Raw genomic sequence first — 20090 nt, forward strand, 5'->3', positions numbered from 1 at the left:
AATCATCTTTTTCTTTTTAATAGAGTCTGATTGGAAATATTGCCAGGTGTTAAGGATGCATCCTAGTGGGCTGCATTCCAGGATCACCTGAACGTTCCCCATTCTGTGGACACACACACTTGCACACACAACATAATTCAGTGCACCAACCTACTAACAGATACCTAGAGCCTTTTACCCCAAGTCTGTCAGTTTGCCATACTGTGGGGGCTTGCATGTTGCTGTGATGCTGGAAGTTATGTCACCAGTATATTCAAATACGAGCAGGGTCACCCATGGTAGACAGGTTCCAGCTGGGCTTCCAGACTAAGACAAACTAGGAAGAAGGACCTGGTGGTCTACTTCTAAAAAAAAATTAGCTGGTGAAAACCTTATGGATAGCAGCGGAACACTGTCTGATACTGTGCTGGAAAATGAGCCCTTCAGGTTGGGAGAAACTCAACATATAACTGGGGAAGAGCTGCCTCCTCAAAATAGCATCAACCTTAATGATGTGGATGGAGTCAAGCTTTCAGAATCTTCATTTGCTGATGTGGCATGACTCAAAATGAGAAGGAACAGCAGCAAATATCCATTAATTATAGGAACATGGAATGTATGAAATATGAGTCTAGGAAAATTAGAAATTGTCAGAAATGAAATGGAACACATAAACATAGATATCCTAGTGTAATGGATTGAATTGTGTCCCCAAAAAATGTATGTCAACTTGGCTAGTCCATGATTCTCAGTATTGCATGATTGTCCACCACTTTGTCATCTGATGTGATTTTCCTATGTGTTGTGGATCCTACCTCTGTGATGTTAATGAGGCAGGATTACAGGCAGTTATGTTAATGAGGCAGGACTCAACCTACAAGATTAGGTTTTTCTTAAGCCAGTCTCTTTGAGATGTAAAAGACAGAAGCAAGCAGAGACACATGGGGACCGCATACCACCAAAAGAACTGGGGGCAGAATGCATCCTTTTGACCCGGGGTTTCTGCCCAGAAAAACTCCTAGACCAAGGGAAGATTCATGACGAAGACCTTCCTTCAGAGTCAACAGAGAAAGAAAGCCTTCCCTTGGAGCTGATAGGCTGAATTTGGACTTTTGGCCTACTAGACTGTGAGACAATAAATTTCTCTCTGCTAAAGCCATCCACTTGTGGTATTTCTATTCTATTAGCACTAGATGACTAAGAATCCTAGGCGTTAGTGAGGTGAAATGGACTGGAAGTTGCCATTCTGAATCAGAAAATCATATGGTCTGCTAAGCTGAGAATGAAAAATTGAAGACAAATGGCATTGCATTCATCATCAAAAATGACGTTTCATGATATATCCTGATGTACAACAGTCAGTAAGAGGATAATATCCATAGGCCTACAGGGAAGACCAGTTAATATGACTATTATTCAAATTTATGCACCAAACACTAGGGCCAAAGATGAAGAAATTGAAGATTTTTACCAACTTTTGCAGTCTGAAATTGATCAAACATGGAATCAAGATGCATTGATATTACTGGGGATTGGAATATGAATGTAGGAAACAACAAAGAAGGATTGGTAGTTGGAACATATGGCCTTGGTGACAGAAACAATGCTGAAGACTGCATGATAGAATTTTGCAACACCAACAACTTCTTCATTGCAAATACCTTTTTTCAACAATATAAATGGAGACTATACGTGCAGACCTCACCAGATGGAATACACAGGGATCAAATCAACTACATCTGTGGAAAGAGATGATGAAGAACCTCAATATCATCAGTCAGAACAAGGCCAGGGGCTGACTGTGGAACAGACCATCAATTGCTCATATGCAAGTTCAAGCTGAAGCTGAAGAAAATTAGAACAAGTCCATGAGAGCCGAAGTACAACCTTGAATAGATCCCAACTGAATTTAGAGACCATCTCAAGATAAATTTGATACACTGAATACTGATGACTGAAGACCAGACGAGTTGTGGAATGACATCAAAGACATTATACATCAAGAAAGCAAGAGGCCATTAAAAAGACAGGAAACAAAGAAAAGACCAAAATGGAGGTCAGAAGAGACTCTGAAACTTGCTCTTGAAAGTAGAGTAACTAAAGTGAAATGAACGAAAGGAGCTGAACAGAAGATTTCAAAGGGTGGCCCAAGAAGACAAAGTAAAGTATTATAATGACATGTGCAAAGATCAGGAGTTAGAAAACCAGAAGTTTCTCAAGCTGAACCCCAAAAAACAAACAAACAAAAAAACCCAGTCCCGTCGAGTCAATTCTGACTCATAGTGACCCTATAGGACAGAGTAGAACTGCCCCTATAGGGTTTCCAAGGAGCGCCTGGTGGATTCAAACTGCCAACCCTTTGGTTAGCAGCTGTGGCACTTAACCACTACGCCACCAGGGTTTCCCTCAAGCTGAAAGAATTGAAAAAAAAAAAAAAAAAAAAACCAATCCTCTAGTTGCAACAGTGAAGGATTCTATGGGCAATACTGAATGATGCAGAAAGCATCAAAAGAAGATAGAAGAAATACACTTAGTCACTGTACCAAAAAGAATTGGTCAATGTTCAACTGTTTGAGGAGATAGCATATGATCAAGAACCGATGGTACCAAAGGAAGAAGTCCAAGCTGCACTGAAGACACTGGCAAAAAACAAGGCTCTAGGAATTGACAGAATACCAATTGAGATGTTTCAACAAATGGATGCCGTGCTGGCGGTGCTCACTCGTCTATGCCAAGAAATTTGGAAGACAGCTACCTGGCCAACAGACTGGAGGAGATTCATAAATATGCCTATCCCAAGAAAGGTGATCCAACTGAATGTGGAAATTATCAAACGATATTAATATCACACAGAAGTAAAATTTTGCTGAAGAAAATTCAAAGAGTTGCTGCAGTACATTGGCAGGGAACTGCCAGAAATTCAAGTTGGATTCTGAAGAGGACATGAACCAGGGATATCATTGCTGATGTCAGATGAATCCTGGCTGAAAGCAGAGAATACCAGAAAGATGTTGTCATGGGTTGAATTATGTCCCCCCAAAAATGTATCAACTTGGTTAAGCCATGATTCTCAGTATCCTGTGGTTGTCCTCCATTTTGTGATCGTAATTTTATGTTAAAGAGGATTAGGGTGGGAGTGTAACACCCTTACCAGGTCACATCCCTGATCCAATGTAAAGGGAGTTTCCCTGGGGTGTGGCCTGCACCACCTTTTATCTCTCAAGGGATAAAACGGAAAGGGAAGCAAGCAGAGAGTTGGGGACCTCATAACATCAAGAAAGAAGCATTGCGAGCAGAGTGCATCCTTTGGATGGGGTTCCTGCACAGAGAAGCTCCTAGTCCAGAGGAAGATTGAAGAGAAGGACCTTCCTCCAGGACCGATGGAGAGAAAAAGCCTTCTCCTGGAGCTGACGCCCTGAATTTGGACTTCTAGCCCACTAGACTGTGAGAAAATTAATTTCTCTTTGTTAAAGCCATCCACTTGTGGTATTTCTGTTATAGCAGCTCTAGATGACTAAGACAGATGTTTACCTGTGTTTCATTGACTGTGCAAAGGCATTCGACTGTGGATCATAACAAATTATGGATAATATTTTGAAGAATGGGAATTTTCAGAATACTTAATTGTGTTCACGAGGAACCTGTACATAGACCAAGAGGCAGTTGTTCGAACAGAACAAGGGGATACTGCATGGTTTAAAGCCAGGACAAACGTGTGTCAGGGTTGTATTTTTTCACCATACTTATTCAGTCTGTATGCTGAGCAAATAATCCAGGAAGCTGGACTATATGAAGAAGAATGTGGCATCAGGATTAGAAGAAAATTCATTAACAACCTGCGTTATGCAGATGACACAACCTTGCTTGCTGAAAGTGAAGAGGAATTGAAGCACTTAATGATGAAGATCGAAGAAGCCTTCAGTATGGATTACACCTCAACATAAAGAAAACAAAAATTCTCACAACTGGATCAATAAGCAACATCATGATAAATGGAGAAAAGATTGAAGTTGTTAAAGATTTCATTTTAATGGATCCACAATCAACAGCCATGGAAGCAGCAGTCAAGAAATAATAGCATGTATTGCATTAGGAAAATCTGCTGCAAAAGACCTCTTTGAAGTGTTAAAAAGCAAAGATGTTACTTTAAGGACTAAGGTGCACCTGACTCAAGCCATGGTGTTTTCGATTGCCTCGTATGCATGCAAAAGCTGGACAATGAATAAGGAAGACCAAAGAAGAATTGATGCCTTTGAATAATGGTATTGGCGAGGAATATTGAATATACCATGGACTGCCAGAAGAATGAACAAATCTGTCTTGGAATAAGTACAGCCAGAATAACTCCTTAGAGGAGTTAGAGGCAAGGATGGTGAGACTATGTCTCACATACTCTGGACGTGTTATCAGAAGGGGCCAGTCCCTGGAGAAGAACCTCATGCTTGGTAGAGGGTCAGCAAAAGAGGAAGACCCTCAGTGAGATGGAGTGACATAGTAGCTGCAACAATGAACTCAAGCAAAACGACTGTGAGGATGGTGCAGGACCAGGCAGTGTTGTGCATAGGGTTGCTATGACTTGGAACTGACTTGATGGCACCTAACAACAACAGAGCCTTTTATTTGCTCAACAGTCAATCCCTCCTGCTAAGGCCTTACCTAGAAATTACCCTGTTATTTACCAAATAACCACAGGCACCTAAAGCCTTTAATGCCCTCAACAGTTGATTCCTCCCGTTTCTTGGGACTCTTTTTAAGGCCTTACCAAAGTACTTACCAAATAACTCACGCATGTTTCGTGTCTCCTAAGCAGTCGCTGTTGGGTCTGAGGTGGATGGGCTTCCAGGGCTGCTCCAAGGTCTCCGGGAGAAATCTGGTGGTGCCAGACGTTGAAGTTGATCTGTTGTCCAGTCCACCTCTGGAACTGAGCAGATGACTCCTGGCTGGCTCTCCAGGAATGTTGCTGGGTGGAAACCCCAGGTTCTGCTCAGCGTGATTCATCTCAGCCAATAAACGAGAGACTGAGGTGGGAGAGTGGAAAGGTGCCTTTATTTGGTTAAGCAAGGAAAGGAAAGAGAGGAGGCTGCTGCTGCCAAGACTGCTCATCAAGGGCCAGGGGAAGGTTACTTTTAAGGGGTTTACAATTAGGAAGTTCATACAGGTTATATCAGCAACATTCTTAATCATACTATGTAGGCACAGTAGGGTTTACATACAACTTCATGCATCACGTGCTCAGAAAATGGTGGTTAAACTCCACCCAGCGGTAGGGAAGTTACTATGTATGAGGTCTAAAAGGTTATCCTGAATGTCAACATGGCGCCTAAACCAGTTTCCACCAATTTCCTCCAGTTTTGAGGCAGCAGTTAAGGAGGAGAATGAGGATTTTAATGTAAAGATACAGGGCGTGTCAGGCAAAGGAACCAGTTTTGTTTTTTTTTTTACGTTCCTCACGTTTATTATTTTTTGTTTTATAGTCCTATCTAATCTTTGTCTGAAGAGTAGGCTTTGGGAATGGTTTCAGTTCTGGGTTAACACTGCGTCCAGGGGTCATAGTTTTGGTCGTTCCTCCAGTCTCTATCAGACTATTAAGTCTGGTCTTTTTATGTGAATTTGAGCTCTGCTCCACATTTTTCTCTGTTATGTTCCCTGTCCGGGCGGACACTGGTGGTAGCCAGGCACCATCTAGTTCTTCTGGTCTCAGGCTGGTGGAGTCTCTGGTTCACATGGTCCTTTAATCTCTTCGGCTAATATTTTCCTCGTGTCTTTGGTTTTCTTCAGTCTCCTTTGCTCCAAATGGGATGGGACCAATTGACGCATTTTATATGACTGTTTGCAAGCTTTTAAGACCTCAGCTGCCACTCACCAAAGTGGGATACAGAACATTTTAATAAACTTTGTTCTGCCAATTAACCTAGTTGTCCTGCAAAAGTATGGTCCTCAAGCCCCAGCCTCGGCTACTCTGTTCCTTGAAGTGTTTGGATGTGTCCAGGAAACTTCTTAGCTTTTGCTTTTGTCTGGTTGTGCTGGCTTCCCCTGTATTGTGTGTTGTCCTTCTCTTCAAGGAACCAGGATTTTAATGTAAAGTTATGGGGCATGCCAAGCAAAGGACCAGGGTTCTAAAGCTACAGAGTGTGCCAACCAAGCTGCTTGAGGCAGTGGAATTTCCTGCAGCCTGAGGACCTCTGTCTTAATCTTGTCACAGGCAGTAGAATCAAAAATTGTTTTGGCACATGTCATATCAACTTTGTATTCTAATGCAATAATAAATCTGAAAACAATTCCTTTTTAACACTGCAGCTGGAAAAACTGACTGTCCAAATATCACTCATTTTCTGTTTTAATGTGACTTAGGCAATAAGGGGAGAAGAGGTATATTGATGGATGGATTTCACTGGAATTATTGCCATTTTTCCCAAATTATTGTGACTTTTGCAATATCATGCTATTGGTTTTTAAAGATAAATTAACTATATTCATTTTTCTCTCTCTGAATGTTACCTCCTAGTTCCATCTGCTGTTATCTGGTGGCCACACACATGAGTATATCTGGAGAAACACCACCACCTGCTGGGCAAAGGATGCTGTTGTGTCTGTCTCGGCAACAGGCCAGTGACTCTTAAAACTTCTCTTGTGCAACTCTACACTTGGTATCAGTTAAGCTTAGCAACTAAGGCCAGGCTTCCAGAGGCCAAACAGGAAGGCCTCATACTCCAGAACTGCTGATAAAAGTATAATATCCTCTTTGTCTGCAGCTTTTCTTCTAAAAAAACAACCTGGGTTTTGATCCAAGACTGGAAATCAGTGCTACTGTGGGAAGGACCACAACTGAGTTGGAAGATCTGTATTAACAAAAAGGAATAAAAAGAGCCACAACTTTAAGAGGCCTTCATCCCCTGTATTCTTTGCCAACACAATGTTGAGAAAATTTGGTGCTTTTTATCCCCTCCCCCCGCTTTTTTTTAAATTCCAGAGGTGACTTTCTCCTCTTTCCCTTATGAAGGACCATGAATTTATCTGGATTCACCTCCTAGTTTACTACCCACTTTCTTCAGTGGGAATTTTTCCTCCTTATGACCAATCTACCAGGTGCTCCTTAGAAACTCTATGGGACAGTTCTACTCTGTCCTATAGGGTTGCTATGAGTCGGAATCGACTAGACAGCAATGGGTTCTCCATGTTTTTTTTTTTTCGTGACCAGTCTACATTTTCTCTCAAGCTCTTCCTAAGATTCTTTTCCATCACATTTAGCTGTGAATGGATTTCTTAGGATTTAAGATATATTCTACTCACCACCTTTTTTCCTTCCTTTCAGACCCCAGCTTGACAAACTTTATTTGGTACTTAAATTTTCTCCTAATTTTTGAATCTATTTTCTGTCCTCACTACTCAATATAAAGTACATACTTCTTCAGTTTTTTTTTTTTTTTGTCATGGACAGCAAATACCTCTCTATCTCAATTCTGTGCCCTCTCCTGTTCTTCCTTAAATTCCTCTCAAATCTAGATCCTAGTGCGTAATTTTTATTTTTTTCTTTCTTTTCCAATTACTCCTTTACTGTCATTAAGAGATGCTCTTTACTCATGTTCTCTCATGATCTTTCCCAGAAACTGTGAATTTCGTCCTCTTATCACCATTTCTGATTTTACCGGCTCTTATGGATTGAATTATATCCCCCCCAAATATGTGCCAACTTGGTTAGGCCATGATTCCCAGTATTGCATGGTTGTCCACCATTTTGTGATCTGATGTGATTTTCCTGTCTTCCATGATGTTAATGAGGCAGGATTAGAAGCAGTTATGTTAATGGGAGAGGGCTCAATCTACAAGATTAGGTTGTCTTAATCTCTTCTGAGATATAAAAAGTCAGCAGAGAGACATGGGGGCCTCCTACCACCAAGAAAACAAAGCCAGGAGCGTAGTATGTTCTTTTGGACTCAGGGTCCCTGCACTGAGAAGCTCCTAGACCAGGGGAAGATTGATGGCAAGGACCTCCCCTCAGAGCCAACAGAACAAGAAAGCCTTCCCCTAGAGCTGGCACCCTGAATTCGGACTTCTAGCCTCCTAAACTGTGAGAGAATAAATTTCTTTGTTAATGCCATCCACAGGTGGTATTTCTGTTACAGCAGCAGTAGATAACTAAGACAGAATCTGGTACCAAGAGAGTGAGGTGCTACTCTGACAGACACTTAAAATGCAGAAACACTTTTGAAACTGTAAATGAATAGACGCTGGAAGAGTTTTAAAGTGCCTAAAAGTAAAAGCCTGGAGACCTGGTGGCACAGTAGTTAAGAGCTATGCCTGCTAACTAAAAGGTCGGTGGTTCAAATCCACCAGCCACTCCTGGGAAACCCTTTGGGGCAGTTCTACTCTGTCCTATAGAGTTGCAATGAGTTGGAATTGACTCGATGGCAATGGATAATAGTAAAAGCCTAGTTGCCTTGAAGAGACTGTTGGTGGAATTATGTACATCGAAGATAATTCTGGTGAGGACTCAGAAGGAAGTGAGTAGATCTATTAATACTGGATACGGTGCAGATAGTGAGAAGCAGCAAAATGGCAGCAGCAGAACCAGGAGACTGGTGCAAGGCAGCACTGGAGCTGATGCACAGCGCAGAAAGCTGAGCGCCTTTGCACAGGAGGCTTCCTGGCTGAGTGGGGTGCCTTCAGGCCCTTATCAGTGGAGCTAAAGAGCTTTGGAACACTTGCCCCAGCACGGCAGACACAGAAGCGAGGCCAGAGGGACCCAGAGGCCAAGAAACCAGGAAGCAGAAGGTAAAGGGACAAGGAACACAGGCAACAGAGCTGCCTCAGTTTCAAAAAGTAGGGCCCTAACCTCTGAGGTCTCAAAGGGTAAAGCCATGGCCCCTGGAGTTTCTAAGAGTAGGGCCTAAGCCTCCTAGTTGTCAAAAAGTAGGATCTTAACCAACTCAGTTCCGGAGTGTGGGGCCACCATCCACAAATGCCAACGGGATGGGGCCAGATCCACTACCCAAGGGGCAGAAAAACAGGGTCTGCCAGGGCTGAAAAGGTAGGTTCGCCACTTGGACTAGGAGAGTGGGGCCACCCAAATCCAAGGGAGCAAAGGTGCCATTCCAGTGGTCCTAGAAGGCAGAGCTGAAGCCCAAGGCTGAGGGGCCTCCACTCAGAATCTGTAGGATGTGGCCAACACCCAGACTCTAGAGGGCAGGACCACTGCCTACATGGTCTCAGACAACAGAGGATTATTTTCAAGCCTTCAGAGGTATAATGTGTTTGGCTGACTTGTTTGGTACCTGTTATTTCTTCTTTCCCTCCAATTTCTCCCATTTGTGATGGAAATGTCTAGCTTGTGCCTGTTCCACCATTGTACTTTGGAAGCAGATAACTTGTATTCTCAATTTCACAGATGAAGAGGAATTTTTGGATTTGGAGGTGATTTAAAAGTTTTTGCTATTGATATGATAGCATGTGACATGGACATGAATTTTGGGGGGACAAGAGATGGAATGCCATGAATTATGTCCCCCCAAAATATGTGTCAATTTGGCTAGGCCATGATTCCCAGTATTGTGTGGTTGCCTACCATTTTGTGATCTGAGGTAATTTTCCTACGTGTTGTGGCTCCTACCTCTGTGATGTTAATGAGGCAGGGTTAGAAGTAGTTATGTTAATGAGGCAAAATTCAATCTACAAAATTAGGTTGTGCCTTAAGTCAATCTCTTTTGAGATATAAAAGAGAGAAGCAAACAGGAAGATGGGGGACCTCTTACCAAGAAAGCAAAGCCGGGAGCATAGTGCGTCCTTAGGAACCGGGCTCCCTGCACTGAGAAGCTCCTAGACCAGGGGAACAGAGGGAGAACTCCTTCCCTGGAGCTGACACCCTGAATTTGGACTTCTGGCCTCCTAAACTGTGAGAGAATAAATTTCTCTTTGTTAAAGCCATCCACTGTGGCACTTCTGTTATAGCAGCACTAGATAAGCAAGATACCTGCATTGTTCAAATTTTTGTCCATAAAATCTTTCAATACTGCAATTAGAGGCTGGAATTTTTTCTTCGGTTCTTTCAGCTGGAGAAATGCCAAGCTTGTTCGTCCCTTTTGGTTTTCTAACTCTGGGTCTTTGCACACTTCATTATAATGCTTCGTCTTCTTGAGCTACCCTTTGAAATATTCTGTTCAGCTCTTTTACTTCATCATGTCTTCCTTTTGCTTCCTAGTCCACATTCAAGAGCAAGTTTCAGAGTCTCTTCTGACATCTATTTTGCTCTTATCTTTCTTCTGTCTTTTTAATGACCTTTTCCTTTCTTCATGTATGATGTCCTTGATGTCATCCCACAACTTGTCTGCTCTTTTGGTCATTAGTGTTCACTGCATCAAATCTATTCTTGAATGGTCTCTACTTCAGGTGGAATATACATAAAGTTGTACTTTGGCTCTCTTAGAATTGTTTTAATTTTCTTCAGCTTAAACTTTAACTTGCATAGGAGTAACTGATGGTCTGTTCCACAGCTGGCCCCTGGCCTTGTTCTGACTGATTGTATTGACCTTCTCTATCGTCTCTTTCCACAGACACAGTAGATTTGATTCCTGTGTATTCCTTTTGGCAAGGTCCATGCGTATAGCTGCCATTTATGTGGTTGAAAAAAGGTATTTCTGGTAAATTGTAATCCAAGAAGATGGATTATATGAAGAATGCGGCATCAGGATTGGAGGAAGACTCATTAATAACTTGTAATATGCAGATGACGTGACTTCGCTGAAAGCAAAGAGGACTTGAAGTACTTACTGATGAAGATCAAAGACTACAGCCTTCTGTGTGGATTACACCTCAACATAAAGAAAACAAAAACCCTCATAACTGGACCAATTAAGCAACATCATGATAAACAGAGAAAAGATTGAGGTTGTCAAGGATTTCATTGTTCTTGGATCCACAATGAATGCCCATGGAAAGACCAGTCAAGAAATCAAATGGTGTATCACACTGGGCAAATCTGCTGCAAAAGACCTCTGAAGTATTAAAAAAGCAAAGACGTCACTTTGAGGACTAAGGTGTGCCTGACCCAAAAAACCAAACCTGTTGCTGTAGAGTCAGTTCTGACTCACAGTGACCCTACGAGTCAAAGTAGAATTGCCCACAGGGTTTCCAAGGAGCAGGTGGTGGATTCAAACTGCCAACCTTCTGATTAGCAGCTGAACTCTCAGCCGCTGTGCCACCAGGTCTCTACCTAATCCAAGCTATCATGTTTTCAGTCACCTCGTATGCACACAAAAGCTGGACAAGGATTAAGGAAGGCTGAAGAATTGATGCCTTTGAATTATGGTGTTGGCCAAGAATGTGGAATATACCATGGACTACCAGAAGAATGAACAAATCAGTCTTGGAAGAACTAAAGCCAGAATGCTCCTAAACAAGAATGGTGAGGCTTCATCTCACATACTTTGGACATTTTATCAGGAGGGACCAGTCCCTGAAGAAAGACATTATGCTGGGTAAAGTAGAAGGTCAATGAAAAAGAGGAAGACCCTTAACAAGATGGATTGACACAGTGGCTGCAAGACCGGGCTCAAACATAGCAATGATTGTGAGGATGGCGCCAGACCAGGCAGTGTTTCATTCTGTCATACACAGGGTCACTGTGAGTCAGAACTGACTTGATGGCACCTAACAATGGTTTTACCATCATTCATAAACTACTCCCATTTCTAAGATTTACTAAAACTCATTTCCCTTTTTCTACTCCTGTGTATTTTTGTAGTCATCAGATTTCTTAATTATTATAAGATAAAAACTATCAACATAAAATATTTTATTTCCCCTGTGCTCTCTTATTTGCAAGACTACTTCCTTTCCCTTATTAAAACATCCCAAAATGATCCCTCTAGGATCCGTTACAGTTTTTCTTGATCAATTAGGAGAATAACTACCTCCTTCGAACATTAATTTATATACCTCAAATATAAGATTCCAAAAACTCTAAGAACCCCAACTCATACCCTCAATGCATACTATCCAAATGAAATAATAACCAGTGAGGTTAGCCACATAATACAAATAATAGTCAATGATTTTCCACTGGCATTCTATTAAAACACATACACACGCACATATACAATTTAGTAGAAAACTAAAATAAAACTCTTATTTTTTCATTCTCTTTTCAGTTTGTTTCTCTTATGGCAGTTTGTGGAACTCTAGATCAGGGACCTACTTAAAACTGAGTAAAAAAAATGCTTTTATTAATCACAACATGAATCAGACATGAGATCTTATTAGAAATGAATCACGATAAATAATACTGTTATAAAATTTACATTTCTCACATCCATTACAGAGGAAAATATTACATATTAGAGCTCTTTTTGATCTTATGGACTAATTTCAGTAAAACCATTTTTGTTTTATTAATAGTAAACAGCAATATTCTAAAACTGCTAAGTAGTTAGAAAGGCAAGCATAAAATCTTTAATGATAACAGCTGGCAGGATTAGGAATGGTTTGTTAAATACTGAGAACCACATGTGTATTCTGGCTGTTACGTCAGTGCACCTTTTTCATTGGTAAGGCAACTGCTTGCTGTGGCTGCCATGATGATTAGCAAGTTTCTTCTGAACTAGCAGATGCTCGATTACAACTTGAGTAAGGTTTCTTTCCCAATTTTGTTCTTTTGGGGCAGAAGCAAACACCTTTGTCTTTTGTATATACAGAGGCAAATATTGTGAAATGCAACCACTGTAATCTTCTAACAATTAAAGAGGGGCAACAAATTATTATTAGGAATAACCCTTTGAAATGCTTTGTTTTTAAAATAGCAAGACTTCTGAATAACTTCCCAAAACTAGCTTTTCATTTTGGTACATGACCTGATAAACATAACACATTTGATTTTTATTTTAGTAATTTCTTTTATCAACTACACTTTGCCCTCAATAAGGGTTAGAGTTGTGGCTTCAAACAATTTCTACATATAATACATTTTAAAATAAGCTTCCATTTCACTGAACTGAGTATTTTTCTTTTTCCATTTATATGCCTGTGGAAGACACTTTGAACATATACATATATCCACCTGCATAATACATATGTATGTGTATATATGTATTTTTTAAGTAAATTACTTTTACCATTAGAATAAAACTAGACTACAGGGACGACTCTGGGGAACAGTCTGGTCTTCCTCTGAATCCTTCTCTAGGTTGAGGCAGGCAGGTAGAGTTCGCTGAAGGATGTGATAAGGCTGTAGTAAGTCTTCTCATCATCAGTTAGTCCTGCATTACCTGGTCTCACCACCACAGCTACGTGCACCTCCGCTTCCTCAGCAGCACTGGCCTCTGTGGAAATCAGAGCATGTGTCAGAAACTTCAAAACAGGATTTTGTAAGTCTGAGATTTGCTTCAAAGTAATCAGGGAGAACGTAGAAACCAGTTTGGCCCTGATATAATCATTGTCGAAGTTAGATGATGGCCACACGGGGGTTTACTATATTATTCTTTCTTTTATGTATGTTTTAATTTTTCTATAATAAAATTTTTTAAAATCCGTAACTGTATTTGACAGGGTAGAATGACAGTATACTAGACTTGAGCTTTATTAAGTCCTTATGAATGGAATTCAGTTTGGTGTAACAGGAAGCCTCAGTAGTTTCTCAATCTTTGGAAAACAACTAAAGGACGGATTAAATGAAGGGATTAATTAAGGGCGGCAGTGCTGAGAGAGATATGAAGTTCCTAGAGAGAATGTGTGGGGCAAAGCTGCCTCTTCCACCTGTGCCCTCAAGTATCTGTCTTCTGCTCTTCCGGTAAAAGGGTCTGTCACCCTCCCAGATGCAAACAAAGCATGCTAAAGAAGCCTCTGTTCATTTCATGTTTCTGGTCTACTCTGCACATAGCATTCACTCCAGCAGAAGGGGCAACCCAGGCAGGGCCAGCTGCGCTTCATCAGCCCTAGTACCTAGCCTGGCTGCCTCAAGCAAAGCTTTCACCTGGACTGGCAACCAAGGACCTTGACTAAGTTGAGCCATCATGATCCACGTGGGAGCTGACACTAACCAATGGCTGTGCTATATTTGTCTTCAGGCCTCTTACCTACACCATGGGGTAAATTTTGTCCCTAAGCATCTATCTGCTCAAATACTCATTGACTTAAAACGCTGGACTCCTTTCCTTTCCTCCAAAGAGAAAAATTCTCAGTTCTCTCTCATACGTGGGTATTATTTGGAATATGAAATCTGCTCTGCCTTGGCAATGGAGATCTGAGCACATGGTACCAAAACACAGGATGATCAGAGAGAAAACAGCAAGGCAGGAAGCCAGCAGTCTGGGCCCACCCCAGCTACAGGTGACCCCAGTCCTGGCCCCACTGCTTAATCGGGTGTGGGGTTGGCAGAAGAGGAGCAGCAGGAATAAAATCTTCTGGAAGACTGAGAGGGGGTCAGTTTTGTTTTGAGGCTAACTTGGGGATTTATATCTATTACTTTAAGAAAATAGCTTAAATGAAAAGACCTGAAATTATGTGTGTACTATGATGAAAACTACAAAAAAATGTGGCTCAAGAAGGACTACAAAGAAACCGTAAGAGGCCTTAGGGCAGAGGTTACAATTATTAATAGTAACCAAAAAGCTGGGGATGGCGGGACGGTCTAGGAATCACAAGCTGAACCAAGTATTCAATCCAAGAATGCTTGGGACACAGACCTGTGGGGAGCTCCAGCCACAAGGCAGATCCCTAATTCTAAACTTACCATCCAAAGTGTTAAGGAAATTAAATTATGAGAACAGACCACATGAATTTTTATCTCCCACAACTCCTTTCTGTGAAGTGATTCAGTAACAACAATTCACAGATTAAACTGGCTTAACTCACCAGAGCCAGGCCTACTCCTTTTCCACAAGGAGCACAACAAAGTTAAAGGTCTTAAAATTATCACTCCTCACGCAAACTGCCGGCATGTAGATAGTACAGCAACCTCCCTACCCCATCCATATAAGCCCATTCGAGGAAGACAGCATATCACAGTTCTGAGCCAGGACAAGGTTACTGTACAGAAATGACAAACATTTAAAGACATTTACTGTTCAAAACAGAGGCCAGGGGAAATTGTTGTTGAGGCTAAAGTTCGTTGATGGAACGTTTCACATGGACTGGCTACCTAGTTATATAATGAGCCTTGAAGCAATGTGTCCACGTCTACTTGTCTCTCTCCTTCACTGCAGGCAGATACGTGTAAAAACAGCATGGGGGCAGTCTGTAACTTCCTTCAACCCCACAGAGAGGAAGGAGAACCAAGATTAACAGCGCAAGGCTGACTCTCATGAGGTGGAGGCTGGACAAGCCTCCTCTCTCTCTCATTTTTACTAATTTTGACACCAATCATCTCTTGAACAGCACTCTCCACTTCTCTGCTGGGTTTGATAATTCATTGCAGTGGCCACACATATGGGGTTTATTAGGGAAGTAACAGTTACAATTCAGGCTCAGGAACACTCAGGATACAGTTCTTCCATCAGGACAGCCTCTTCCCAACCGTGCTCGCAGGCACACCTGTTTCTGGCCCCAAAGGCACTCGGCTTTCTCTCTCCATGGCCCAGGAAGCCCACCGTGCCATTTCCTGCTGCCGGGTCTCTACTGCCACTGCTTCTCACTGTCTTCAGGGTTGCAGCTTGCTCTCTCAGTCTCCTGCTTCCAGGAGCTTCTCAGCACAGGGATCTTGAGTCCAAAGGACACGCTCTCCACTCTTGGCCATTCTTCTTTGGTGGTGGTAGGATCCTCCTCTCTGCTCTGGAATTGGCTTTCTTTTAAGGCAAAACTGACCAATCCCCTTGGATTATTCTACTACACAGTCCTGCCAATCTCATGGGTGGGAGTTACAAGATCATGGCTAGAAAGGCCACACAAAAATAATCAATCACACTGCAATACGTGAATGCAAAGCTTTCCAGGAAGCAAAAACAATGAGCTGGCAGTTGGAGTCTGAAGCTGACCCAAGCCGGGACATGTAGGACAGGAGCTGATTCCTACTAAATCTGCTGAGCTTTCAAAACTCAAGATAACAAATAGCTGTGAATTGGTACCATCTACCTAGATCAAAAATTTCAGTCTAGATTCACTAAGGACTGAAATTTTAACAAAGACACTAACATTTACAGAATGCCTACTTTATGTCAGGTAAAATTAAGCCTGTTTTACCTCCCTTTCTCTTGTAGAAGTTTAACTTCTGAAGGCACTGGATGATCTATGCTGGTTAAGGTTTTTAAAAAACAGTTTAGGTCTCTGGGTGGTGCAAACAGCTAAGTGCTCAGCTGCTAATTAAAAGGTTGGAGGTTCGAGTTCACCCCAAGGTACCTTGGAAGAAAGATTTGCCGATCTCCTTCTCGAAAATCAGCCTTTGAAAACCCTATGGAGCACAGTTCTACTCTGACACACATGGGTCATCATGAGTAGAAATCGACTCAATGGCAACTGTTTTTTGTTGGTTTGTTTTATACACCTACCACTCTTGCCTAACACAATTGATGGAAAGCTCCAGGGTCAGCAGCACAGAAAGAATATAGCTTATAAACACCACCTGACGTAAGACAATTTTACCAGTAGCCTGGATCTTCCTTTGGGGCCTGTCGCTGAAAGTCCTAATGAGTTGGAATGACTCTAGTTCTGTGATAACAGACAGAAAGGACCTGAGTGAGGAATCTCACCATCAGACTGATGAACTACCTTCCAGGGGCCCAGGGAGCTGTGTAGAGCAGACCAGGCAAGAGAGCATCTCCCTCCCCTCCACCTCTTCCCCCTAACGCCCTTGCCCAGCCTGCCATCATATACGTAGCTTGTCAGAGCAGCTGCACATCATGCAAAACCCTGTTCTGGGAGTTAATGGAAGGCATGATCTCAGCCCAAAGAAACTTACAATCCATAGTGGAATGGAAGAAACACAAGTGTGCAGAGCTGTTCTCAAATACAAGTAAAATTATAAACACACCAGAAATAGGCCCACTGGGAGGTACACAAACTGTAAGGTAAATGACCACACAAACAATGGCAGGAGCCAGTGGGATGGTTTGGGAAAAGCCTCACCAACCAAGGGCTGTCAGGTAAGAACCACAAGACCCACCTTCCCCCAGCACCCTTTGCCTCGTGCCTGCTGCTTCTTGAATTCCTCCTTCACTGCCTTTTCCTTCCGTGATTCTATACAGGATTCATGTTTACACAGATGCTGGGGTGGGTGCTTTATATTTGGTAAAAATCACTCTTAAAATCACTGAAATTACCAATAAATTACAGTATATGCTGTTTTATGCATTCAACTTTTAAAGTAATAATATATATGCTAATGTACAGTATATAACAAAGAGGGGCAGGCTGGCTAAAAAAATGTGTATCTCTAAACAGCTAAGGCATGTGCAGCAAGGCCCGAGGGGTACACCATGAGGGGTGAGGGAACCAAGACCACCCACGGTAATGGCAGAGATGAGGCTCCTACTCACCATGCGGAGATGCTCAGCCCCTGGGAAGACAGATAAAATTGCCCAAACTATTTACATAGTTCTCTCCTTTTTTAATCTTTGTTGAGTATGTAATCTTACTGCTGTTAAATGCCTTTGATCTACTCTAACTTTACTGTCCTTACTAACCACGCATCTACTTTCATACGCTTGCCTGCATGTCCCTTCCCAACAACAGCCCTTAAGGCTTGCTAATTATTTTCTCACTTCACGTGTGTGTATGCACACAGTAAAGGGTGGGGAGCCACAGTAAAGGAGTTAAGACGATAAGAATAAAAATATCAAGTCTTTTTAATGCCACTTCTCTACACCAGCCCCTAAGAATTAGTAAACGGGGAGGGAGGTTGGTTGGTTGGTTCACTGTTTCTTTTTATAAAACTGTTTCATTTTTCAAGGATCCCTATATAAACTTTCTTTAAATAGACAACGTGTTTGTAGCATCCAGCTCAGCTCCTATCCTGGAATATGCGATATAAGAAGTCAGATTACTTACCTAGAGTAACGTCTGTCAGAAACAGGATGTTGTTGGTTGAGCACCCAATGCTGTTTGCAATCTTTCTATAACTCTCACTCTCCACTTTGTGCCCAATCTTGGTATCAAAGTGACCATCAAAAAGCTGAACAAAGAGAGGGGATCGTGAAAAGACTGACGATGCAAGTATACCTGCTAATCCTGACTCCTTTGTCTCTCACCCTGTTTCTCTGGAATACACGATAGTCATAGCAATTCCATTCATTCAATAAATATTTATTGAAAATCTACTTAACCTAGAACTTTATGGATGCCACAAAAAGTAAACATAAAGCAAGATTTTATAGCAATAGCATTTGGAAGAAGAAAATTACCAGCTCAACATGTATATTAAGATCATTTTATAATCTATTTGGTTTTCATTTGTATTGATTTTAGATGCAAAAATTTTTTAAAAATATGCACGTCCTACCTTCTATCCTTAATAAACACTATTTTTTTTTTTTTTTATACTCAGACTATTTATTGAACTAGATTTCAGTGCTGGTGAAATGTTCTAAGCATTGTCCTTTTGATCCCAGAAGGAACAGATTTCCTCTAACCTGCCTCAGTAATAAGGTATTACTTTACTTTCAAGAATATTTTCCAATTATTACATTTTTTAATTCTACCCAAGAGCCAACATATGCCCTTGCCCTCTTAGAAGTAATTGGGGTCAAATGTATAACTTGCTAATTTAACCAACAATAATTAAGTTCACATTAGGAGGCAGTGAGTTTATGTTAAAGGTGGTGGAATAATTTGGAAAAGGGTAGCGAGTAGTTGCTCCACATGAAGAATGTAATCAACGTCACTGAACTATACAAGCAGAAGTCACTGAGTTTCTGTATGTTTTGCTGTATGTATCTTTATCACAAAAAAAAGAAGTCCACATTTAGGATCAGATACTATCATGTGATCTCTTAAAATGTTCTCAGAACTTTTCACAAACTAAAAGCAAGCCTAACGGTCACTCAAATACAAATTAAGGTAACAGTAAGGTTTTTCTTTTTTAAAAAACTTCAAAAAGTTACGATTGGTTTTGAATATTTTCCTTTTCTCTCAAGTTTGCCTCACTTGGAAACCTGAAAATAAAATTTTTATTAAACAACCAAAGAAGTATTCCATTAGTTTCCTTTGGGCTGATGATTTTCAAATACTGGCAAGATTGCTGGTTTACATCTAGCTCAGTAGCTGTTTTAGATAGAGGTGGATAGACAGAGAGATAGACAGATGATAGACAGTTATACTACTACTACCCTCATCAGAATCGCTCACAGTTAAGGTGGATGTTTAAAATGCAGACCCTAACCCCCCACCAGAGACTTGCTAGGAAGCAGGGCCCGGAGATCTCTGCATTTTTAACGAGCTCCTCCAGATGACCCTCATGCACAACAAAGTTCGAGAAGAAAACACTTCAGCCTGCCCTACAGTTCCTGGTTTTTCCGCTTCTCTTTACAACCCCCTTGGCATATATAAACGCAATTAAATGAATGCTGATTTAGCTTATCACTGTATTACATTCCTTAACATTATTTCACCCTTTGAGTGTCAAAAAGCAAAGGAAGCAAGTGACCTACCTCCAGAATATCGCCCTCTGTAGAATGCCCAAATAATAGTTTCTGTGCCTCTACGCTTCCTGAAGAATAGATATACACCTTCATTCCAGCCTCTCTCCATTTCCTGACTGCTGGAACTACATCTTCAAAGAACCTGGAAGGAAGACCACCAAGTTAAAATGCAGGAACATGTCATCCAACCAGACGGAAATCTGTCAAAACAGATCTACAAGTTCCTCCATTCACGCCCACAAAGGGTTGCCATGAGAACCAAGTCCTCGGAGGCTTCAAACTCCTACAGTTCTAATAAGCTTATTATCAGAGTTCCAAGATCACAGCAGATTAGAAGCAAAGATTTAGGTGGGGAGGAGAATCATTTTGACAGACAGCCACACTAATAATAGTAAAAAGGAATCACAGATAAAAGGATAAAATAAGAAATGGAAAAATTCCCAAACAATAATATTGTACTATTATATAATCTTTTATGTAATTTATGACAAGAAATGGTTAAATTATGTCCAGTTTGCAGTTTTCTTTAAGAAAGCATGGAAGTAATTTTAGAAA

The 20090-nt window shown here is 41.3% G+C and overlaps 1 protein-coding gene across 1 annotated transcript in view; it reads right to left on the reverse strand.

The window, feature by feature from the left end:
- Positions 1–12311: 12311 nt before the first annotated feature.
- ENOPH1 (enolase-phosphatase 1) overlaps positions 12312–20090 on the reverse strand; it is a 32836-nt gene continuing 25057 nt past the window's right edge. Inside the window, exons 4-6 of the mRNA XM_049885887.1 lie at positions 19545–19677; positions 17947–18070; positions 12312–13289 (exon numbers count right to left, since the gene is read on the reverse strand). Coding sequence (XP_049741844.1) covers positions 13150–13289; positions 17947–18070; positions 19545–19677 — 397 coding nt within the window. The 3' untranslated portion in view covers positions 12312–13149. The remainder of the gene's footprint in view (positions 13290–17946; positions 18071–19544; positions 19678–20090) is intronic.

The sequence above is a fragment of the Elephas maximus genome, chromosome 5 (genome assembly GCF_024166365.1).
Source record: "Elephas maximus indicus isolate mEleMax1 chromosome 5, mEleMax1 primary haplotype, whole genome shotgun sequence".
Lineage (NCBI taxonomy): Eukaryota > Metazoa > Chordata > Mammalia > Proboscidea > Elephantidae > Elephas > Elephas maximus.